This window comes from Suricata suricatta, chromosome 1 (assembly GCF_006229205.1).
Source record: "Suricata suricatta isolate VVHF042 chromosome 1, meerkat_22Aug2017_6uvM2_HiC, whole genome shotgun sequence".
NCBI classification, from domain to species: Eukaryota; Metazoa; Chordata; class Mammalia; order Carnivora; family Herpestidae; genus Suricata; species Suricata suricatta.
The window spans coordinates 162,366,311-162,392,720 of NC_043700.1; the positions used below are offsets into that span (position 1 = coordinate 162,366,311).

At 36.3% G+C, this 26,410-nt stretch overlaps 1 protein-coding gene across 3 annotated transcripts in view; it reads left to right on the forward strand.

The window, feature by feature from the left end:
- The window catches only part of PDS5A (PDS5 cohesin associated factor A), a 133,318-nt gene that overhangs the window by 24,979 nt on the left and 81,929 nt on the right, over positions 1-26,410 (forward strand). For all 3 annotated transcript variants that reach the window (XM_029947030.1, XM_029947045.1, XM_029947037.1), the window contains exons 3-5: positions 20,888-21,091; positions 22,214-22,300; positions 22,806-22,903. In XM_029947030.1, coding sequence (XP_029802890.1) covers positions 20,888-21,091; positions 22,214-22,300; positions 22,806-22,903 — 389 coding nt within the window. The remainder of the gene's footprint in view (positions 1-20,887; positions 21,092-22,213; positions 22,301-22,805; positions 22,904-26,410) is intronic.

Sequence of the window (26,410 nt, forward strand, 5' to 3'; positions counted from 1 at the left end):
CAATTACATAAATTAGATTTTTTAATATTGCCCTCAGCCATTTCTGTGTTCTTCAAATTTGGTAATTCCTATTGATTAATTTTCAGGTTTACCTACTTTTTCTTATGTCCTCTTCAACCATATGTACAGCTGCGGGGACTTGGGAGATGATCTATATGGCGTTAATATGTCTTCCTCTTTTTAAAAATATATGTATAATTTGTATAACATGCATAAACCTTAAGTATAATATTCTGTTAAGTTTTATATGTGTATTTACGCACAATCATTATCCAGAAAAAAAATGCAGAACATTTCTGGCACCTCAGCAGGCTGACTAATGTTTCCTCTCCAGAGATAGACACTCTTCTGATATCTATCAAAATACATTAGTTTTACCATCAAACTTGGTACAAATAGAATCATGCAGTATCAGTATGTACTCTTTTATGTCTGGTCAATTTACTAAATATCATGTCTGAGAATCAACCTTATTATGGGGTGAAGTAATTTCTTTACCCATACTGTTGTTGATGGTGTTTGGTTTAATAGTTTTTTGCTCTTTGGAATAATAATACTTAAACATTGTATGTGGTTTTTGGGTAGAGGCAAGGACTCATTTATCTTGGGTAAGTAGACTTTTTGAAGGTCCAGGTAATAAATGTTTTATGTTTTGGGAGTCATGAGGATACTGTGTAGGTACTTACACAATAAGAGAAGACACATTTCCACAATTTTTAAAATTATTTTAAAATTTACATCCAAGTTAGTTAGCATATAGTGCAACAATGATTTCAGGAGTAGGTTCCTTAATGCCCATTACGATTTAGCCCATCCCCCCTCCTACAGCCCCTCGAGCAACCCTCTGTTCTGTATGTTTAAGAGTCTCTTATGTTTTGTCACCCTCCCTGTTTTTATATTATTTTTCCTTCCCTTCCCTTATGTTCATCTGTTATGTATCTTAAAGTCTTCATATGAGTGAAGTCATATATTAGTCTGTCTCTAATTTTGCTTAGCATAATACCCTCTAGTTCCATCCATGTAGCTGCAAATGGCAAGATGTCATTCTTTTTGATCGCCAAGTAATACTCCTTTGCATATATATACCATCTCTTTATCCATTCATCTCCGTACAGACATTTGGGCTCTTTTGATACTTTGGCTGTTGTCAGTAGCACTGCTGTAAACATTGGGGTGCAGTTCCCCTCTGAAACAGCACACCTGTATCCCTTGGATAAATACCTAGTAGTGCAGTTGCTGGGTTGTAGGGTAGTTCTATTTTTAATTTTTTGAGGAACCTCCATACTATTTTCCAGAGTTTGCATTCCCAAAAGATCTCCTTTTTACGCATCCTTGCCAACATCTGTTGTTGCCTGAGTTGTTAATGTTAGCTTTTCTGACAGGTGTGAGGTAGAATCTCACTGTGGTTTTGATTTTGTATTTCCCTGATGATGAGTGATGTTGAGCATTTTTTCATGTGTCAGTTGGCCATCTGGATGTCTTCTTTGGAGAAGTGTTTATTCATGTCTTTTCCCCATTTCTTCACTGGATTACTTGTTTTTTGGGTGTTGAGTTTGGTAAGTTCTTTATAGATTTTGGATCTATCTGATAACCCTTTATCTAACATTTTGTTTGCAAATATCTTCTCCCATTCTGTTGGGAGCCTTTTAGTTTTGCTGATTGTTTCCTTTGCTGTGCAGAAGCTTTTTATTTTGTGAGGTCCCAATAGTGCATTTTTGCTTTTGTTTCCCTTGCATCCAGAACGTGTTGAGTAAGAAGTTGCTGCGGCCGAGGTCAAAGAGGCTTTTGCCTGCTTTCTCATCTAGGATTTTGATGACTTCCTGTCTTCTGTTTAGGTCTTTCATCTATTTTGAGTTTATTTTTGTGTATCATATAAGAAAGTGTCATGTCCCGCCCCGGCCGGCCAGGCGGAAAATCCTTGCGGGTGCGTGATCCTGAGACAGGGAGAGAAAGGGCAGGAAGGGGGAGCACAGAGAGTAAGGACACAACACACAGGATCTGATCAAGCCTCTTCGTCTTTATTCAGAAAACACTGTCTCTTATAAAGGTTTTTAGGCGGGAGAACAAGGCATCTGACCTAGGTCGGTTGCTAGGAAACAGGGTCAAAGCTAGGGTAAAGGAGGAAACAAACTGAAGTTTTTAGCACAGCACGTGAAGGGCAGATACCACCCTGCCAGTAGGCGATTGATCTTGTTTTTCTGGCTTCTCCTGGCAGGGAGTGGCTCTCCCCTGCCTCTTTTTGCAACTCCCCTCAGGGAGTGACTTTACCGGCTAGTAAATGGCCAAGCAGCTGAATCTTTGCAGCTCCCCACAAGAAAGTGGTCCAGGTTCATTTTTCTGTATGTAGGTGTCCAGTTTTCCCAGCACCATTTGCTAAAGAGACTGTCTTTATACTATTAGATATTCTTTCTGTTTTGTCAAAGATTAGTTGGCCATATGTTTGTGGGTCCATTTCTGGGTTCTATGTTCTCTTCCATTGATCTGAGTGTCTGTTTTTGTGCCAGTATCATACTGTCTTGATGATTACAGCTTTGTAATACAGCTTGAAGTCCAGGATTGTGATGCATCCTGCTTTGGTTTTCTTTTTCAAGATTGCTTTGGCTATTCAAGACAAATTTGGCTGTTTGTCTTTTCTGTTTCCATACAACTTTAGGACTGTGTGTTCTAGCTCTGTGAAGAATGCTGGTGTTATTTTGATAGGGATTGCTCCACAGATTTTTTTGACAAAACTCAAACATAATAATAATTCAGTACAGTTTTTTTGTAACACAGATCTATTAATGAGAAGAATGGAATTGTTGTGGAGGGGGAGTGGAACTAACATTTTACTTAATTGAGGTTCAAAGTTTGTGTTTCCTATCACCAACATTGATTTCAGATGTTTACCTATTAATGTCAATCTATAATGCAGTTTTGTGTATTTCATTTGAAAGTGCTTTTTCACAGAGCTAGACAGAAAGCTAGATATTTTATTTGAAAGTGTTTTTTCACAGAGCTAGATATCTTTATGAGCATATGATTTAATTAAATGTATTCATTGCTTGGGAGGCATTTGTAGAATTCTTTTATATTCCTCTCTTGACAATTGTCTTTTAGTATGTCATTATATTGTAAATTAATTGCTTCCAGTTTAAGAGTAGATGGAAGCTCCTCAGTTGCAGTTTGAAATGGGCACATGTGGACATTGCCAATGCATATGCACTAAGGTCCTAAAAATGCTGCTGGAATTTGGAATTTGAGCCTGGAAATAGAGATCTCACTTTTTGTTAAAACTTCTGGCAGTTACAGGAAGAAGGAGCCTGACATTTCTTGTGATTCAGCTGGTGTTAGTTGTTGAAATTACTTTAATGTGTAAGCTTTATATATAAGTGCTTGACAATCCTTCAGTTATAGCTGAATTCATTGAGAAACTTTACCCAGTCTGCAGCCAAAGCTACTTTCTAAAGCCATTCAGTGTTTACAAATACTAACAATAGGGGTGCCAGGGTGGCTTAAGTTAGTTAAACGTCTGACTTTGACTCAGATAATGATCTTGTGGTCCCAGAATTCTAGCCCCACATCTGGCTGACTGTTGTTGACATCCAGAGCCTGCTTTGGATCCTCTGTCCTCCGTCTCTCTGCCCCTCCCCTGCTCTCTTTCTGTCTCAAAAAAGTAAAAAAATAAAATAAAAATAAACATTTAAAAAAATGCTAACAACAAATACTACTACTATACAAATATAACTAAGGGCTACTGAGTGCTGAAAGAAGCTGAAGACTACTGGAGTGACATTGGCAGAAATAGCAAAAAAACAAGAAGAAAATTTTTTTTCTCTCTTCCTGCCCTCTTATTACTTTGCTTCCTGTCAAAAGAAGTCTGCAATGTTTTTTCCAGAATCCTAGTCTCATCCTCAGAGAACATAGGATATAAAGGGTGGATTTGGAGTTGAGAGACATTATGTAAATAATTAGCACACTGTTCTACTGATATTTGAATTTCCACAGAACAAGAATAATTATTTTCACATTTTCATTTAAAAGGTACAACTACCCTTCTTTAAAAAAATGAAGATGCTCTCATCTCTTTCCAGATGCTCTCAGTAGTCACACTAGCCAATCCCTAGGTGTTAATTGCTTTTAACCCAATTTAACCCAATTCTGGATGTTACTTGCTTTTCCAGGTAAAACACTAATCCACCTCTATAGCCTAACTCAGGGGTTAGTCGTATCTAACCTGGTGCTTATTTTTATAGACTTAGAGGCAAAGAATTGTTTTTACATTAAATGGTTGGGGGAAGAAATCAAAAGCATAATAATATTTCATAATACCTGCAAGTTATATGGAATATAAACTTCAAAGGCTATAAGTAGAGTTTTATTGGAACACAGCTATGCTCATTCATTTACATATTATCTGTAGCTGCTTTCATACTAATACAACAGTTAAGTAGTTATGACAGAGACCCTATGGCCTGCACAACCAAAATATTTACTTTCTTGTTCTTTACAGAAAAAGTTTATCAATCCCCTAAGCACATGTATTGGAAATCACCACTGACAATTCTTTTTTTTTTAATTAAAAAAATTTTTTTTAATGTTTTTAATTTATTTTTGAGAGAGAGAGACAGCGAGAGCAGGGGAGGGTCAGAGAGAGAGGGAGATACAGAATCTGAAGACAGGCTCCAGGCTCTGAGCTAGCTGTCGGTACAGAGCCCGATGCAGGGCTCAAACCCACGAACCATGAGATCATGACCTGAGCCGAAGTCGGACGCTTAACTGACAGAGCCACCAGGTACCCCTCCACTGACAATTCTTATAACTAATTAGAGGGGCACTGGAGTTGCTCAGTCGGTTGAGCATCTGACACTTGATTTCAGCTCAGGTCATGATCCCAAGTGTCATGGGATCAAAGCTGCATGTCTGCTTAGGCTCCTCCCTCCCTCCCCCTCCCTCCCTCCCTCCCTCTCTCCCTCCCTCTCTCTCTCTCTCTCTCTCTCTCTCTCTCTCTCTCTCTTCCTTTCTTTCTCTCTTTCCTTCTCTCTTGCTTGCACTTCCATGCACTCTCAAAAAAATAAAAAAAAATGATAAAGTAATTAGATATAAAAGAAAAATAAGTTAGTTAATATACCAACACACACTCTGACACCAGAATTACATAGCTGTTTACAGCCCTTATTTTTATGCTGGTGATAGGGCTGTAGTTAACAACCTTCTTCCACAACTCATTCCGTTTCTTTTGCCTTCACCCTGAAGATGATCTGACTGAATCCCTTGACTTTATTAGGACACTGTAGTTTCCTATGAACTTTTAATATTGCATGCATAAATCTTAAGGGGCACCTGGGTGGCTCAGTCGGTTAAGTGTCTGACTCTTGATTTCAGCTCAGGTCATAATCTCATGCTTTGTGGGTTCAAGCTCCATGTCGGGCTCTGCTCTAACAGTGTGGGACCTGCTTGGGATTCTCTCCTCCCTCTCTCTCTGCCCCTCCCCTGCTCGTGCATGTGCATTCTCTCTTCCTCTCTTTCTCAAAAATAAACATTAAAAAAAATCCTCAGAAGTTCCTTAACTGTTGAGATTATGGTACCTCTGCACAATAGGATAAAAGAAATTGAAGGTAAACATTTAGAAACTGATAGGCAATTTTCTGTTGCTGCAACATCTAAGCACATTATTTTGTATCTTATAGTTGTATTAGAATTTTTTAAAGAGCCGCAACTGATTGGTTATTCACACCACTGATTGGAAAAGAATGTCCTAGCCTATCTGCTTAATTTCACACCTTTTCCTCCCTACTCCTGACTGCATAGAAGCAACCTATTTTTCCCAAAAAACGTCTTTACCTGTTGTTACAGTGGCTTGAATAGCCCAAATGCCGGTGGCAGTCTCAGCTTTAGTGTAACCATTCTCTTCTATCATAGAGGTATTCTTGTGGAAACCAGAATCTCCAACTAGCAGACCAAAAGTTTTGGGATGGGTGTAAAAATTCTTTGAATGTAGGGTATTAGTTATAATAGAGGAAGAACTCTGATTTCCAGCTTTCAGATTCCAAACCCATGTACTGTAAGAGAAGTGGCATAATTTATTGGTCACAAGTTTAGAGCATATGTCACATTTGATAAAAGAGAACCCCATCTTTTCAGGTCATTGTTTTCTCAAATGGTATTATCACAGCAAACCATTTCATTGCACTGTCAAGCTAGCTATTAGTGATAGGACAAGTAGAAGACATGAAAATGAGCCCACTGTCAAAAAAAGATTACCAATCAAATTATGATCTGATGATTTTTTAATAGCAAGAAATTTTTATCTTGTTGAAAGAGCTCATGTAGATAACTTAAACAAAATTTTTTCATATTTTTATTTACATAAAGGAAAATGAAATAAATTGGGTCATTCTGAAAATGTCCATATTCAGTGTTCGACCCTTTTAAATCCTTTTGACCAGATATTGACATTTATGTTTTTCCATATGTCATTGTCATCAGAAATAATAGTTATGCAGAGTATCTTTTCAGAGTACTCCATTTCTGTTTTTGAGATGTTCTTCCAAGCCATAACCCTTAATGCTGCAAGATTTGGTGCTACTGTTTTGTAGATGTTATCAGGCATTATTATAGCATAAAGTTTTCAAACTGAAGTTTGTATGAGTGCAAGCAACACTCTCTTACGATTACTTCTAGCTGTCACTTTCTGTAAGATTTAAGACACATCTCTATATCACAGTGTTAAAAAGTGGGTTTTAGGATTGATAAAAAAAGAATTGATAAAATATAGTAATTATTTATCACAACCATGTGATACATATTATCTAGCCATGTATGCTAGACAGTAGGCTGGGAACTTCATGTTCATTATCTGAACTATCACAATCTCTTTGGATGGTATTCTTGCTTTTGTCTTACAGACACATGCTAATTTATTCAGGTTACATGTGCATTAAGAAGCTGAATATGATTCACACCTGTACTCTGAATAAATCCAGATTTAATTTGCGTTCTTTCTGTGCTGTAAGGAAAAGCTCTGTTTCAGAGATTAAGGTAGAATGGATATGTATGCTCTCATCAACCCTTAGCATTGCTGGCCTGGTGGACTCAGCCAATAGAAACCATTCTGGATTGGAGATTGAAAGTCAAGAATTCCCAAATCCAGGGTGGGGGTGTGTGTAGTATTGTTAGAGCATTATTGAAATCGTACATTTGCATGTGGGCCACAAGGAGATAAAGATAAGTAAAGTGGGGGGATGGTGGCAGGTGTATTGAATATGATTGAAGCTTTAGAGTTCAGATTAAAGGCAAATTGTAGATTTAGTAAGACTAAAAAATGGAGGAGTTGGGAAGTAGAATGTTTTAAAAAGGAAATTTTACAGTTAAGTGTCCTAGAAGTAAACGTTTGTGGGTTTTTTAAAGTGTTTATTTTTGAGAGAATGCAAGCTGGGGTGGGGACAGAGGGAAGACAGAAGATACAAAGCGGGGCTCACTGCTTACGGGCTGACAGCAGCAAGCCTGATGTGGGGCTTGAATTCACTAACTGATTTCACTAACTGTGAGATCATTACCTGAGCTGAAGTCACACACTCAATCAGCTGAACCACCCAGGTACCCATAGAAGTAAAAGTTTCTAATGAGGGGATTCAAGCAGGATAAAGGTGATAAACATTGATGAAATTAATTGATGAGAGGTACTTAGTTATTATGCTGAGAACAACAGATGTGAACTAGGGCTGAGGCAAATTAGGGTATATGGTCTCACTATGAATAAGAAAATGTAATGCCAGGATGTTAATTGGATCTTTGATCTAGAGTGAATTGTAAATTTAAACTCTTAGTCTGGGAATTCTCAACTGAGAATCTGAAGATTGATGTCTAAATCTCAGATACTCAACAAGTAATGTAAGTAAACTTTTCTCCAAAGTTAACTTTTTCTTTTCTTGAAAACAGGTAATTTAATTTCTCTTTCTCCTTCCTCCACATTTATAGTAAAGGGTTATATAGTTTACACACTACAATCTAATGTGTCCCTCCCTACCCCTCTTTAATTTGGTGGTATTACAATACTATCTGATAATTCCCTAGGCCTTTTTCTCTTAATAGAAGGAAAGTACTCTGCCTTGCAGAGGAGTGTCCTGTCTTTGAGCCTTCTTAGACTCCTGTAGGTACTCTAAGTGACTATTGTCCCCAACCCCATTTGTTTAGAACTTGTTAGGGGAAGAGTAATACATGGTGTAGATGCCAGTCTCCAGTGGTTATATAGGAAAAGCCATGGTTAGCTTGTTTGGCTTACATGGTCTAGGGCAATTATGGGTCTTCCTTCTAATTAGTTATTCTCTTTCCTAATGTTAGAAGATGACTTATGAATCACAGTTTTGTCAGTTGAACCTTTTTCATTGCCTTAAAAGAACTATACATTTAACACTTAAAAGAATATTTTTGTAGAAAAATGTGAGGATTTTAGGAGATCTCCATTTATATTGATCAACATTTTCTTTTTCTTCTTGAAAAAAATTTTTAACATGTATTCTTTGTAAGAGTGAGAAAGCCAGACCATAAGTGGGGGAGGAGCAGAGAAAGAAAGAGAGAAACAGAATCAGAAGCAGGCTCCAGGCTCTGAGCTGTCAGCACAGAGCTTGATGGAGGTCTCAAACTCATGGACTGTGAGATCATGACCTGAGCTGAAGTTGGACGCTTATTGACTGAGCCACCCAGACGTCCCTGTCTTTTTTTCTTTTCTTTTTTTTTAAACAGCTTTATTTAGATGTAATTCATATAGAAGTCGCCCATTTAAAGTGTACAATCACTGGTTTTAGTATATTTACAAATAGATACATGCACCCATCACCACAGTCAATTTTAGAGCAATTTGATCACCTCAGAAACCTCGTAGCCTTTAGTTGTTGCTTCCATATGCCCCTCCAACCCTAAGCAGTAACTAATTTACTTTCTATCTCTGAACATTTCCCCTATCTGGATATTTCATATTATCATCAAAGGGTGTTGGATTTTTTGAAATATTTTTTCTGCATCTCCTAAGATGACCATGTAATTTTTTTTTATTCTATTGATATGATGTATTACTTTAAGTGATTTTCAAATGTTAGACCAACCTTGTATTCCTGGCATAAATCCCACTTGATCACAATGTATAATTCTTTTTATATGTTGCTGGATTTTGTTTGCTGGTATTTTGGTTGAAGATTTTAGTATTCATATTTTTTAAGAGATACTGGTCTAATAGGTTTTTTTTTTGGTGATATCTTTGTCTAGTTTTGGAGTTAGGTTAATACTGAACTCATAAAATGAGTTGGAAGTGTTTAACCATCTTTTATATTTTGGAAGAGTTGGGGGAAAATTAGTATTAATTATTTAAATGTTTGGTAGAATTTAGCAGTAAAGCCACCTGGGCCTGAGCTTTTCTTTGTAGTTTTTTATTGTTATTTTAGTCTCTTCATTTGTTAAAGATTTATTCAGATTTTCTATTTTTTCTTGAGTAGTGTGTTATTCCAGGAATTTATTCATTGCATCTAGGTAGTCTAATTTATTAGCATACAGTTCCTCACAGTATTCCTTTATAATCCTTTTCATTTCAGTAAGGTCAATAGTAATAACCCCTCTTTCATTTCTGATTCTAGTAATTTGAGTCTTCTCTCTTTTTTCTTGGTCAGTCTCATTAAAGGTTTGTCCATTTTGTTGATCTTTTCAAAGAACTAGCTTTTAATTTTCCCTTTCAGTAGCAATCATCAAGTTTTTCTGGGCAGAAGTATTTTTTTGGCAAGTGATACAGGGAGCCTTTGCCCAGTTTTGCTTCTTTGCCACTGTCTACTCTTTCCCACCATTCCTTTTTCTTCTTGCCCCTGGAGAATTTCCCTGTGTTTGCCATTGCTTATCCTCTGGCTTTCACTGCTTGTACCATAATTAATTCCATCTGTTTTTCCCCCACATATATACACTTGTCTGTTTGAACTTCATTGTTCTTTTCCTTCTTCCAAATTTAATCCACTTAACCTTAAGATAAGCCAGCTGCTTTTCATTGCATTTTTGAGTAAAAAGATCTTGAATAATGATTGATCATTTTCAGAGTAGGGTAAATAATTCACCATCAGGAAAAGGAAAGTTAGAAAGCTTGAAGGTAAATTAATACATTAATGACATCTATTAAGCTGCCATGTGCCACCATCTAAGTTATTTACTGTAGCCTTCACCTAACTACACTGAGAAAAGTAGGCTTTTAGAGGTGGCCTGGAAACATAACCACTTAGTATTTATATCACTATAACAGTATAGTTTCTATAGTACACTTACTATATGTATAAATATTTTACTTTCCTGTAGCCATTATGGATGACCATTTATCTTGCTGTACTATACTATATAATATATAGGTTAAGTGGTAGGAGGTATATGACAGTAATAAGCCATACTGCCTGGACTTGAATTTTTATGCTGTTGAGCAAGTTACCTAGCCTGTTTCTTCATCTGTTAAATTGAGGTGCTAATGCTTTTCCAAAAGCAATCATTGTATTAGAGGAGTTATTAGGACATTTCAGTTACTTGACAGACACTGGGTGGCTCAGTCAGTTAAGCATCCAACTCAGACACAGATTCTGAAGAAGGCTCCAGGCTTCAAGCTGTCAGCACAGAGCCCTGTGTTGGGCTCAAACCCACAAACCGCAAGACTGACCCAAGCCAAAGTCAGATACTCAACTGACTGAGCCACCCAGGCTCCCCAAAAGTAACTCACTTGTGAGATAACTAGTTGGGAACTCTTAAGAATACAAAAGTTTTCAGGGCACCTGGGTGGCTCAGTTGGTTAAGTGTTTGACTTTGGCTCAGGTCATGATCTCATGGTTTGTGAGTTTGAGCCCTGTGTCGGGCTCTGTGCTGACAGTTCAGAGCCTGGAGCCTGCTTTGATTCTGTGTCTTCCTTCCTCTCTCTCTCTGCCCCTCCTCTGCTTACGTTCTGTCACACAAAAAATAAAAAATAAACATTTAAAAAAATTTTTTAAAGAATATTGAAGGTTAAAGGAAAAATTAGTTTGGTCTGTTCTATAGTTTTCATTGAGTGAATAGTTTTAAGGTTCTTAGTAAGTTAAGACGTTAAGATTTTACTTGATAGTAAATTAAGACTAAATTCATTGGCTGTCTAACAAGTTAAAACTAAAACAAAAGCCAACTAGTTAACGTATTGGCATAAGATAAAGCCTGTAGATGTCTGTGCCTTTTAACTTGTGGCAAAACGACTGGAGATATTTAAAACTGTTAAAAGGCTGCTTTGTACTTAATTCAAAAGTTTACCATCTAAGAAAAGTTTTGATTACTAAACCCTTAATGGGAGACTAGGATTTCTAAGAGTTTGATAGTCTGCTAAGTGTAATTTATAAATGGTGCAACTGCTCAAATATATGTGCAGTTCCTGAAGGTTTAATATAAGATCATTATTCAACACCTTTAACAAAAAGTGTCACTAACTTTAAACTGTAACTTAACAGCCTTTACAATTAAAGACAGCATTTATATAAAAAAAAAAAGAATATTGAAGTTTTCTTGAAAAAGATTTAGAATCTAGGTGCAATGAAAAGACAATAATAATGTGATATATTTGATAACTATGTCACTTGAGCTTTGAGCTTTAGGACCCAGAGCTACTCTAATCTGTTAAACTCTGAAATTAGAATGTGGATTAGATACTTATTTTTGTAGTTCTAATGGTTTATGCATTAACTGTGTTCCTGCCTCACTTGCTTCTCTCAGATTTCACCTCAGCTGTATTATTAGGTAGAAAGATTTATGTTACAAATAATCACATGAAACTGGAAAAGGAGTACATACTGACAAACAGCTCAGTGCTCATTCTGATGTGGTGGTCCATGTATATATTCAGTGAATTAGCCACCATTTTAATATAAAAATTTTAAGTTTTATTTAATTCCCATGCTTACATGTTTTCACCTCCGAAAGGTGGCTTTTTGCTGCTGTATAAAGATTAGTATACGTGTAGAGATTGTCTGAAATAGTTACATTCATAATTCAAAAAGTAAAGTGCTGTGTATTAGTACAGTTTTATAGATTCTCGACTACACAAATGAATACATTTTATTGCCATTGCAAATTCAAAAGTCCTAGTGTAGGAAAGACAGAGAATAATAAGAGTAAAGTGAAGAAAATTTTGAGACTTAAAGTCCTAGTGAGAGTTAAAATGGTGTTCAGGAAAGTATTAGATTAGTAATCTTGAGATGCAGATTTTAGTTTTTAGTCCTAGACCTACCATTAACTCATTACATTTTTTCAGTTAATATCTCTAGTTCTTCATTTCTTTCTACCATTTCTTCTCCCCTTCTCCCACTTCTTCCAACTAAGTCACCTAGGCACTGCGCCCTTCTCTTATTTTTAAATGGAGTTGAAATTTTTTTTAAGTGTTTATTTCTGAAAGAGAGTATGAGCATGAGCAGGGGTGGGGCAGGGAGGGAGAGAATCCCAAGGAGGCTCTGCATTGTCAGCACAGAGCCTGATGTGGGACTTGATCTCACAAACTGGGAGGTCATAACCTAAATCAAGAGCCTAAATCAAGAGTTGGATGCCCAACCAACTAAGCCACCCAGGCTTAGTTGAAATTTTTGAAGTCTTTACATTATGTAAAAGGTGATTAGGTGAGTTGCTTTAGAGGAAATCCAAGGAGTGCCTTCATTTCGTGAATTTTAATGTATGTAAAAAATTATATGTCCACTTTGTTCCAGTCATTGTTCTAATCATTATGGATATAGATGTTAACAAAAATTATTTCCTAACAGAATTTAGGCAAAAGAAACATGCAATTTATTTCTTAAAGGTTTTTTTTAATGTTTGTCTATTTTTGAAAAAAATTTTAAACATTTATTCATTTTTGAGAGACAGAGCATGAGCGGGTGAGGGGCAGAGGGAGAGAGGGAGACACAATCCAAAGCAGGCTCCAGACTCAGTGCTGAGTTGTCAGTACAGAGCCCGATGTGGGGCTTGAATCAACAGACCACAAGATTGTGACCTGAGCTCAAGTCAGACACTTAACTGACTGAGCCACCCAGGCACCCCTAATGTTTGTTTATTTTTGAGAGAGAGACCCACACGCAGTGAGAGTAGGAGAGGGGCAGAGAGTGAGGGTCACACAAAATCTGAAGCAGGTTCCAGGCTCTGAGCCTGAGCTGTTAGCACAGAGCCTGACACAGGGCTTGAACTCACGAACTATGAGATCATGACCTGAGCTGAAGTCGGACGCTTAACTGACTGAGCCACCCAAGCGCCCTTATTTTTTAAAGTTTTAAAAGTAGACTTAGAATACTTTGTAAATGTGATTATATTTCCATATCTAACATTTCTGTGTCAAGCTAATACAATGATACATATGTTCTGTTAAAATCAGAAACTTATTTTTTCAGACAAGTCTTGTTTGGTGAAATTTTCACTTCAACTAAATTAATATATGTGTGTTCTATATTTTATGGTAAATATTCTTTTTAATTTTAGTTTTTTATTTTGATATAATTTCAGACTTGGAAAAGCAGCAAGAATCGTAAAAAGAGCCTCCTTTGTTCTCCAGATGTTATCTTTTTCCATTTTTATTCCTCTTTTCCTCTCTCCCTACTCCCATGTCCTCTATGAGCACAATACCATTTATAACAAAAACGCTATATTCAATTCTTTAAGATGCCATTCTTGATGTTTGTATTTGGGCTTATAGGGACAATGATATACAGTCATCCATGTCTGTGTTTTTGCCAGTTTAGATCATTCATGTTGTACTTGTCTATATTTAATGACCATGTATATGATAGCATTCCTCTATGAAAGTTTTGAAAACTAGCTGTTCTGAAGGACCAGATGTTCTTTTGTGTTACTGTTTTTTATTACACTGTTATTACTTCTTCCAGAACTTTATATTTTTAACATGTGTTTGGATATATTTGTGTTTATTTCACTTGGTTGTAATATTAACATATAGCTAAGAAAAATATTTCTCCAGTTTTAGAAGTCGTTTATACTGGTTTTTAAAATTGTGGCAAAATATACATAACATAAATTTACCATTTTAACCACTTTTAATATACTGTTGAATGGCATCAAGTACACTGATATTCTTAATGCAACCATCACCACCATTGATCTCCAGAACTTTCTCATTATCCCTAACTGAAACTCTGTACCCATTAAACACTAAGTCCTCATTCCCTCCTCCCCCTAATCATTGATTATCACTGTTCTACTTTCTGTCTCAATGAATTTGGCTACTCCAGGTACTTCGTATAAGTTAAATCATACGTGGGGCACCTGGGTGGCTCAGTCGGTTAAGTGTCCGACTTCAGCTCAAGTCATGATCTTGCAGTTTGTGGATTTGGGCCCTGTGTTGGGCTCTGTGCTGACAGTTCAGAGCCTGGAGCCTGCTTTGGATTCTGTGTCTCTGTCTGTCTCTCTGCCCCTTCCCCGCTCATTCTCTGTCTCTGTCTCTCTCTCAAAAATAAATAAAAGCATTTAAGAAAAAAAGTTAATTCATTCATTAGTCCAAACAGGATGTAAGATATTGGCAAGGAAGTAATATATATGAGCATTATCATAGCTTTCAAAAAGTAGTTTTTACTATAACCCACATTAAGAAATACTTTATATTGTGTTCCTCAGTTCGAACAGCCATGTATGTGATATGAATCTGAAACCAGATTTGAACTAAATAATAACCTTATATGTGATGCGCTCTAATATTTTCTTCCCTCCCTTCCTTCTGTGCTGATATGGATCATGTTCTGGAACTCTGTGATCCAGGGCAAATTACAGGTGCACAACTTAACCTTATCCATAAACTTAGATGATAATAGTACCTACTTGGAAATTTTGTCATAAGTAAACCTTTGCCATAATGATTGCTCTAGAGCCTCACACACATCCTTCCTATTTCTCTTCAAAGCTTAATGCTGCTGCTCCTCCTGTTGCTGCTGCTGGTCTACACCACAAAATGTCTTTACAGTTGCCAGTCAAAGGGGAAAAAATAGTAGAAGCAGTAGTAACACAACTTCTTCCACACTTCCACGTAACAAAACCATGAATAAGTGTTTCTGATTGGCTAAATCAGAATTACAACTGTAACCCTATTGTAGGGGAACCTAGGATGTATAGTTTTTAGCTTTCCTGCCTCTATAGTACAGAAAGGCATATTTTAAAAAACTGCAGAATGGGGGCACCCGGGTGGTTCAGTCGGTTGAGCATCCGACTTCAGCTCAGGTCATGATCTCATGGTTCGTGGGTTTGAATCCTGCGTCAGGCCCTGTGCTGATAGTTCAGAGCCTACTTCGGATTCTGTGTCTCCCTTTCTTTCTGTACCTCCCGCACTCACGCACTATCTCTCTCTGTCTCTCAAAAATAAATGTAAAATAAAATAAAATAAAAACTGCAGAACGGATGTGATTTCAGTTAATTTTTGTTGTGTAAAAGCCTAGTGGATTAAATTTATTGTTTCTCACAGTTATTTGACTGCTCCAGTGGTATCATTTGGCGTTACTCTTACAAACTAAATTTAGCTTGGGGTTCAGCTAGGGCTCTGAGTTCTCTACACAGTCTGCCTCTTTGTGTGTTGTCTCATCTTCCAGGTTTCAATGCATGGTCTCTTCTTTCTTGGATAGTTTGGTCTTCCTAAGTGTGGCCGCTAGGTTCCAGTAAGGAGCATTCCAGCCTTGGTGTGCAAATGGTTATCAGGCCTCTCCTTGCATTATGTTTGCTAATGTCCCACTGGTCAAAATAAGTCATGAGATCAAACCCAGCATCTTTGTGAGAGGACCAAACAAGATGTAAATATTAGGAGATATAATATGGTAGTTAGCCTCCAAGATGGCCCTGAATGGTCTTCCTTTCCTTATATTCCAGCTGAATAGGACTCTTCTGAGTAATTAATAGACTATTGTGGAAATGAAAATATGTGCTTTCTGAGGGTAGGTCATAAAAGATTGCCATTTATGGGGCAACTGGGTGGCTCACTTGTTTGAGTGTCCCACTTTAGCTCAGGACATAATCTCCCAGTTCATGGGTTCAAGCCCTGTGTAGGGCTCTGTGCTGATAGCTCTGAGCCTGGAGCCTGCTTCAGATTCTAGGTCTTCCTCTCTCTCTCTACCCCTCCCCTGCTTGTACTCTGTCTTTGTCTCTCAAAAATGAATAAACACTAAAAAAATTTTTTTGTTTTAAAAAGATTGCCGTCTACAGTTTGCACTCTGGTCACTCATTGGAAGAAAGCTAGCTGCCATTCCATGAGGACACTCAGGCAACAGTCCAGAAATCCCCTTTAGAGAGGAACTGATGCCTTTTGCCAAAGCCAGTGCCCTCTTACCAACCATGTGAATGAGCTGCTTTCAAAACAAATCCTTTAGATCTGTCAGGCCTTCAGATGATTGTAGCCTTGACAGACTACAATTTCATGAGGGAGTTCAAGCAAAACCACCTAGCTAAGTCACTCTCTGATTCTGCCTCTACAGAAACTGTGAGACAAATGTTTATTGTTTTAAGGCATGAAGTTTGGGGGTATTTTGTCACATAGCAGTAGATGACAAATGCATGTACTTTTTAACTGACATTTTTTGATGACTCCCATTTCCTATATAATAGAATTTAAGACTCTTTAGTTCTAGCATTTAAGAGTACAGTTTGCCTTTTTTTACTTTAACTCTCACCTGCAACTGAATTTGCTCAGATTGCTTCAGAATACTTAGTAAGATATCTCTAATGACTTGAGAAAGTTTGGCGGAATTAGCTTTGATGGAGTCATCAACCTTGTGAGTGAGACATTCATTTACTGGCCTCCTCTTTTTTTTTTTTAATGTTTGTTGATTTTTGAGAGAGCGCAAGTGGGAAAGGGGCAGAGAGAGAGGGACAGAGGATCCAAAGCAGGTTCTGTGCTGACAGGACAGAGCCCAGTGTGGGGCTCGAACTCAAGAATCATGAGATCATCACCTGAGCTGAAGCCTCAAGAGTCCTGTTTCTATGTAAAGAAACTGAATCTGAAATTAAAACCTTCCCACAGGGGGTGCCTGGGTGGTTCAGTCAGTTGAGTGCCCAACTCATGATTTTGGCTCAGGTCATGATATGACGGTTAGCCTGCTTGGGATTCCCCAGTCTTCCCTCCCATCTACACCCCCTCTGTCCCCCCCCCACCCCCAACCCTACCCCCTTCACGCATGCACTTTCTCTCTTTCTCTCAAAAATAAATAAACAAAACTTTTAAAAAGGAAACAGGATTATTCAGATAGTGTATTTCATGTGACAGCCCTTCCCCTCGTGTATTATTATTATTATTAGAATGTAATATGTCCTCTTTCTTGTTCCTAATACTGGTAATATTTGTGATTTCTTTCTCTGTTTTCAATTTATTCCTATAGAGGCATGTCAGCATTTGGCATTATTTGATTTTTCTTTTTTATATGTTTGTTTTCCAGTTTATTGGTGTCTGTTCTTATTTTTTCCTCTTTTGATTCTGCCTTTTTATTTAATTTGGTATTTTTCTAACTGCTTGAGATGGACATGTAGATCACTGATTTTTCATTCTTATGTAGTATATACTTTTGGGGCTATAAATTTCCCTTAAGTACAGCTTTAATTGCATCCCACAAATATTGCTAGTTTATATTTTCATTGTCATTCAGTTCAGAATATTTTCTAAATTCTTTTATGATTCCTTCTTTGATCAGTTGAACTTTACTAAATATTTAAGGAAGAAAGATAAAACCAGTCTTACTACTGCAAATTTTCCATATGGTAGAAGAGAAAGGATCACTTCTCAATTTAAGCCAGTACAACCTCATTTCTAAAAATGGACAAGGTTGTCTGAAAGTTATAGGTCAATTTCTTTCATGAATATAAATACAAAAATTGAAATAATAGCATCTCAAATCTAGAAATGTACAAATATTATGACCTAGTTGGCTTTATTTTTATTTATTTTTTAACTTTTTTTAATGTTTATTATTGAGACAGAAACAGAACATGAGTGGAGGAGGGGCAGAGAGAGAAGGAGACACAGAATCTGAAGCAGGCTCCAGGCTCTGTCTGAGCTGTCAGTACAGAGCCCAAAGAGGGGACTCGATACCACAAACTGTGAGATCATGACCTGAGCTGAAGTCAGACCCTTAACTGACTGAGCCATCCAGGCCTCTCTAGTTGACTTTATTTTAAAATGGAAGCTTGGATTAAAATTAGATTTTAGGGATGGAAACTTGGATTAAAATTTGAAGACTAGTGAGTTGGATTTAATTTCACAGAAGTATGAGGAAAATATGTAGGTGCAGAAAAATGATAAAATTTAACACATATGATAAAGTCATCTTCTGTGTGATTTATTTCACTTAGTATAGTACCCTGTAGGTTCATCTGTGCCATGAATAGCAAAATTTTATTCTTTTTATGGTTAAGTAATATTCTTGTGTCTGTGTATCACCTTTATCCACTTATCTGTTGGTGGACGTTTAGGTTGCTTCCATATCTTGGCTATTGTAAATAATGGTGCTCTAAACATCAGGATGCATCCATCTTTTTAAATTAGTGTTCTTATTTTCCTCAGGTAAATACCCAGAAGTGGAATTACTGGGGTTTTGGTATTTCTGTTTTTAATTTCTTGAGGAACTTCAACACTTTTCCACAGTGGCTGCACCAATTTATTCCCACTAACAGTGCACAAGGGTCCCCTATTTCTCACATCCTCTCCAACACTTGTTACTTCTTGTCTTTTTGATACTAACCATTCTGGGTGCTATGAGTTGATACTGCATTGTGGTTTGCGTTTGCATTTTCCTGATGATGAGCGAGTTAAGCATCTTTTCTTGTGTCTCTTGGCCATCTGTTTATCTTTGGAACAATGTCTATTCAGCTCCTCTGCCCATTTTAAAAAATGGATTGTTGGGGGGGTTTTGGTGTTGAGTTGTGGGAGTTTTTATATATTTTGGAAATTAACCCCTTATATGTTACTTGCAAATATCTTTTCCTGTTCAGTAGGTTGCCTTTTGTTTTATTGATGGTTTCCTTTGCTGTTGAAAAGCATTTTAGTTTAACGTAGTCTTAGTAGTTTATTATTGCTTTTGTTTCCCTTGTCTGTGGAAACAGGTCCCAAAATATACTGCTTAAGGTTGATGTCTGAGAGAATACTGCTTTTTTTTTTTTTAGGAGTTTTATGGTTTCAGGTATTACATTTAGGTCTTTAATACATTTTATTTTTGTGTATGGTGTTAGAAAGTGGTCCAGTTTATTCTTCTGCATGTAGCAGTCCAGTTTCCCCAGCACCATTTACTGAAGACACTGTCATTTCCCCATTGTATACTCTTGCCTCCTTTCTGGTAGATTAATTGACCATATACATGGGGGCATGGGTTGATTACTGGGGTATTTTGTTACATTAATCTATGTGTTTTGTGCCAGTACCATACCAGTTTTTTTTTCTTTTTATTGAAGTATAGTTGACCCACAATGTTATATTAATTTCAGGTGTACAATATAGTGATTCCACAGCTGTGTATACATTAATGCTGTCCTCACCATAAGTGTAGCTGCCATCTTTCACTATAAACATTATTACAGTACCACTGATTATATTCCTTGTGCTGTACATTTCATCCCCATACTTATTCATTCCATAACTGGAAGCCTGTTACCTCCAACTCCCCTTCACCCATTTTGGCCACCCCCCGGTAACCATATGTTTTGATTCTGTAGCTTTGTAGTATAGCATGAGATCTAGGATTGTGATACCTCCAGTTTACTTCTTTTTCAAGATTGCTTTGACAATTCAGGTTTTTTTGTGGTTCCATACAAATTTTAAGATTCTTTGTTCTAGTTTTGTGAAAAAATACTATTGGTATTTTGATAGAGATTGCATTGATTCTATAGATGGCTTTGTGTAATATGGACACTGTAACAATATTCTTCCAATCCATGAGCATGGACTTTTTTGTTTTAGAGTGACTAAAATGTACATTTTTAATTTTGTAACTGTAAATAATAATTTATTTTATAATTATAGCTTTTAATCAGAAGTACAACTACATAAAAATATTTAAGCATGGTTTTCAGTTGTGAAATGCAAAACCTATTAAAGTGTGAAGTGAGATAGTTTTAAAGAGCCAAAATCGGGGTGCTTGGGTGGCTCAGTCAGTTAAGCATCTGACTCTTGATTTTGGTTCAAATCATGATCTCCCAGTTTGTGAGACTTGAGCCTTGCATCAGACTCTGCCCTGAGAGTGCAGAGCCTGCTTGGGATTCTCTCTTTTTACTCTCCCCTGCTTGGATGGAGGCACACACAAGATCTCTCTCTCTTCCTCAAAATAAATAAATAAACTTAAGTTTAAAAAGTGGGGGGGGGGGGTGCCTGCATGGCTCAGTCAGGTAATTATATGACTCTTGATTTCTGCTCAGGCCATGATCTCATGGTTCTAAGTTCGAGCCTTGCATGGGCCTCCATGCTGACAGTGCGGAGCCTGCTTGGGATTCTCTTTTTCTGTTTGTCCCTCCCATCCCCCTACTGTCCCCTGCTCATGCTTTCTCTTTCTCTAAGAATAAATAAATACATTTTAAAAAATTACAAATAAAAGAGCCTAAGTCGACAGCTTTTATAATAAAATATAAAAGAAACATAATTAATGATGTTACAAAATACCGTATGATTTGGATGTGCATATGAAGCTAAGAACTTTTTACTGGGACTAGGTGTAAAATGATGACTGTCTTAAATGAAGACTCTCATGAAGAATCCAGGCTCAAGGATGAGCCTGAGTGTAGTATGGACACTTGATTATGAATCTTCTGACAGTGATTACTAGTTTGTGTTGTAACAGACTTAAGTTTTAAAATATATATATATCCTCTGCTAATTTCTAAATACTAGGAGTTGAGTATTGTTTTTCCTTTTATACATTTTTTTCAGATGGTAGTAAAAACTTTTATGGATATGGATCAGGACTCAGAAGATGAAAAACAGCAGTATCTCCCACTAGCCTTGCATCTTGCATCTGAATTTTTCCTCAGGAATCCCAATAAAGATGTGCGTCTCCTTGTAGCATGTTGTTTGGCTGACATCTTTCGAATCTATGCCCCAGAAGCTCCTTATACTTCCCACGATAAACTTAAGGTAAATATACCCTTCACAGAAATAGCTTACTTTTAGAGTTTAGGTTACCTTTAGGGGCATAGTTTTTATTATTATTCACCTGTTATCCTAAGAAGATTATAGCATAAGTTGTAAAACAAATTATTCATTCAGTTAAAATTCTTTGTATATGACTGGCATTTTATGAGGCATTTAGGGTTTAGATCAAAACTAGTCCCTGACTCCTCATCAGTAACCTTTGCAATAACCCATCACAGAGCCCAGATGACTGAATTGTGGGGATAAATAGTGGGTTAATGACACTTGTTAAAACAGTTAGTGTAGCATAATTTATATATTCAAATGGTTATTTCCCCCTCCAAGTTACATGCAAAGTTATATTATGCTCATCTTGGCAATTTCTGCCTTTGTTTGAAATGTTCCAGGAAGTCATTTCAATTCTTTCTGAGCTCACTTCATAGTCTGAGTAATTTTATTCTTGACAAATTTTAATACTTTGAACTGCTTTCTTTTTAAGAGTCCTGAAGTTGGTTTTTTGCATATTGATTCTATTTTGGGTTAAACTTTGGAAAAAAGCTTATTAAAAAATGGCACACTATTGTCATGAAAAGTACAACCCTTAAACCAGTGTAGTATTATTTTTATTCCGCACAAGTTTGTAGTTGCACATCAGATTCAAGCTAGATACTGAAAATTACTATTTACATGTAGGAAATAGTAATGAATGGAAAAGATTCTTGTCCAGATTCTTAAAATGAAGATGGTTGTTTGGCATAATGGAATATGAAGATGGTAGAAGTACTGTAGTTGAAGAAAGGGTAATAATAATAAGATACAGAACTTACGGTTCTCCTAGAATGAGAAAGCCTAAAGATTTATGGCAGTAGTAAACTTTTGTTTTTGATCATTTCTAGATATAATTTTATAGGATTTGCTCTATTCTCATTGTTTGGAATAATGGACTAAACCGGTTTCAAGTCATTCAGCTAAAGGAGAATTTTGTTTCATTATATTATGTAATGGAGTGTGTGTGTATGTGTATATTTTATATATATATATACATATATATATAATGCGTGTATTGTTAAAGAATGTTAAGTATTTGTGTCTAAACTAATGTATTTTATCATTTTTTTTTAACAGGACATATTTTTGTTTATTACCAGACAGTTAAAAGGTTTGGAGGATACAAAGAGTCCACAGTTTAATAGATACTTTTATTTATTAGAGGTAAAAAAAAAATTTTTAATAAATATCACACTATTCATGTAATATAAAATCCCTTATAGTAACTTTATTGTATAAAATGAAATTTTTTGTTTTATACAAATCCCCCTTAATAAAATATCTTTTTTAAGATAAAGTATATTCTGCTGGAAAATCTGTTCTACTATTTGAAACTCTTTTTTCATCTCTGTTTTTTTTTTCTTTTCTAATCTGAAGAGGGATTAAGTTGAATTAATTTTCACTGCTCCTTATATATAATATATGTATATGTCTACTAATATCTAACAGTTTAATATTTTTTAGTTAAAGGATAATGCTAACAGATACGGGTCTTTTACAGGTCACAGTATATGAAGAACTAAAGTTTAACCACTTTAATTTTATATAGTTGGACCTTCATTAGCTTTAATATAGATTTGTAATTCTAAAAATTAAATTTTAGTAATGAGTTTACTTTTGTGTAATTATTCTGTGCGTGTATAAATAATCATATATTTATTTATTTAAGAACTTAGCTTGGGTTAAATCATATAACATCTGCTTCGAATTGGAAGATTGCAATGAAATTTTTATTCAGCTTTTTAGGACTCTCTTCTCAGTAATCAAGTAAGTTATTTTTTAAACATTTCTGTTTGTCTTTTTTTCTTGCTGTGCATATATTGAAGTACTGTGTGCTGTGCCTATAACTAAGATCTTTTAGATTTTTAATGAGATGTTTTCCTTAGAAGACTTGACATGAAGAAGAAAATAAGCAAATCTGTTGTCTGAAAGCTGCTTTTGCTCTCATACTACCATTTTAAGTTATGGTATCAGTTATTTTGGTTGAATCTTACAAAACAAATGGCGTGAGACCTTATATAATGAAGTACTAAGTTATGAGGTAGAAATTATAAGTATTTAAGTACCACTAGTGAGTGCTGGAAGTCACAGAACTTCAGTGGAAGCACACTGACTCCTCATTTTTGAGCTATAAAAAAGTCTTAAGCATTGCTCTTTATAGAAGCAGGGACAGTAATGCACAGGGAAGGTGGTAGCTTGCTCAAGGACACATTGCTGAACAGGATAGCCCAAGCTCTGATTTCAGTCCAGTGTTGTGTTGTGTTTTGTTGTTTTGGTTTTTTGTAGAGTAAACCAAGCATTGTTATGAGATGTGTTCTATAGCATTGTACTATCTACAAATATAATATGCCTCACATAAATTTAGAAACAAATTTTATAAAGTTTATTTTGAGAGAAAGAGAATGTGCACAAGTGAGGGAGGAGCAGAAAGAGAGAAAATCTCAAGCAGACTCTACACCATCAGTTTGGAGCCCAATGTGGGGATCAAACTCATGAACCATGAGATCATGACCTGAGCGTAAATCAAGACTTGGATGCTTAACCAGTTGAGCCACCCAGGCACCCTAAATTTAAATTTTTCTTGGGGCACCTGGGTGGCTCAGTTGGTTAAGCATCTGACTTCGGCTCAGGTCATGATCTTACAGTCCGTGGGTCCAAGCCCTGCATCAGGCTCTGTGCTGACAGCTCAGAGTCTGAGGCCTACTTCAGATTCTGTGTTTCCCTCTCTTTCTGCCCCTCCCCCATTTGTGCTCTGTTTCTGTCTCAATAATCAATAAAGATAAATTTAAAAAAATTTTCTAGTAACCACATCTAGAAAGGTAAAAAGAAACAAATGAAATTTATTTTGATAATGTAGTTTATCCCACAATATCCAAAAGTATGATTTTTAAAAAATTTTTTAAATGTTTATTTTTGAGAGAGAGGGAGGGAGAGACAGAGTGAAAGCAGGGGAGAGGCAGAGAGAGAGAGGGAGATACAGAATCTGAGGTAGGTTCTATGCTCTGAGCTGTCAGAACAGAGCCCGACACAGGGCTCAAACTCATGAGCTGTGTGATCATGACCTCAGCCAAAGTTGGACACTTAACCAATTGAGCCACCCAAGCACCCCTCCGAAAGCACATTGTTTCAACACGTGGTTCTGGTCATACTACAGGTGTTTAATAGCTACACGTGGCAATTAGCTAATGGCTTCCATATTGGACAGCACATTTCTGGAGATTTCTGTAGATTTTTTTTATGAATACTATCATGTTTTCCATTTCCTTAGATAGAATGGTAGGAATAGAATTTAACCTGGAATAAACAGGAAAGGACTGGACTGAACTGGTATAGAAATAGAAGCTTATAAAGAGACTGCATGAGAAAAAAGCTTCCTGTGGCAACTAACTGAAGGCCTTTAAATAAATGGTAAAATATATAAACTTTACCTTTTGTGTTAGTTAGCTTTTGCTGCGTAACAAAACAACCCATAATGTGGTAGCTTAAAATAGGCCCCATTTTATTTAGCTCATGATTCTACTTGGCAATTCTTTTTTGTTTGGGCTGGTCTTGTTTATGTATTTGCAGGCAGTTGGCAAGACATCTGGCAGTTGCTGAGGTAATAGGTAGGACAACTAGGTCATGTGTCTCTCATCCTCTAGCAAGTTATACCAGACCTCTTCAACTGCTGACTACGTTTCAAAAGTAGCAAGAAAAAGCGTGATTTACCTATCTCACAAGCACTTTTTAAATCACTGCTCACTTCATGTTTACTTATATTTTATTGGTCAAACAAGACACATAATCAAGCCCAGATAAAAAGGTTGGTTAGATTCCATAGCTTCATGGGAGGAACAACATTTTAAGGGCATATAAATACAGAGATGACAATAATTTGTGGACATTTTTGCACCTTTTTCTTTTAAAATTAAAATCAACAAAATTTAAAAACTGAAATTGTCATCATTTTGCCCATTTTGTTGATCTTAACTATCCACTTAAGTCCATTTCTCACTCTGCCATTATACTTCTTTGTATATGAATTATTTGTACATACACACACCTTTCTTTGATCCATTAGTATTTTTAGTTGTACATACACACACCTCTCAGAATTATTTGTACATACACACACCTTTCTTTGATCCATTAGTATTTTTATTTCCTAAATCTAAATATCTCAGTTTATTGTTGACCTCATTATCTACTTAATTCACAATGAGGTATGAGAAAAAGACTTCCTTTTGAATGAGAAGCTCATTGATTTGTATATACTGACACATTTACCAGTTGTCTGGTGGTGCTCATTTCTTACGTTTATGCAGATTTCTGTGTGCTGTTATTTTTCTTCAGTCTGAAGGACTTCCTTTAATATGTCCTGTAGTTCAGGTCTGGTGCTGATAGAATTTTTTCAGTTTCTATGTGTCTGAATATCTTTATTCCACTTTCATTTTGAAGGTTATTTTCATGGTAAGAGTTTTAAGTTGATAGTCTTTTTTCTTTTTCTTTTTTTCTCTTTCAGTACTTTTAGAGATGTTTCTCCATCTTTTTCTGGTTTTCATTGTTTCTAATGAGAAGTTTTTGTCATTTTTAATTTTTGTTCTTCTGTACATAATTATTTTTTCCTCTACCCACTTTTAAAATTTTCCCTTCATTACTGGTTTTAAGCAATTTGATTATTATGTACCATTGTGAAGTTTTCTTTCTTTTTCTTGTGCTTGGGACTCATTGAGGCTTGGATATGTAGATTTAGCCTTCTGACTAGAAGATGCCCTGTGAATTGTGAGATTTTTCCATGCTAATTGGAACTTGCACTATTCTAAGATCTTTGTAAGTTCCAGGGATTACTCCTCTGCTCCTTTCAGGTGGTATCTTCCCTAAATTTGAGAAATTTCTTCACATGCATGTGCCTGGTCTCTTAAGTACTTGAAGACTCAGGGGATACCCTTTACAAGTCTGCTTTCTGAGTAGGTCTCTCCCCCTCTGATATTTCTAGTCTTTCCAGACTCAGGAAAACCAGTAGGCTCTGTCAGGATCTTCCCTCCCTACACTGGAAACTTAACCAGTCAGTAAGCTGGGAAAATTGTCCCCCTCTCTCAGAAACGTGTGTGATGCTCAGCATCTGAAAACTGTTGTTTCATATATTTTGTGTAGATTTTTAATTGTTTCAGGTAGGAGGGTAAATCCTATCCCAGTTATTATTGCATCTTGACTAGAACCTGTTGAAACCGTTTTGTGCGTTTTTATCTCTCTTCATTTTAGTCCTTTCCTATCCCAAAGTATATATTGGCCTGA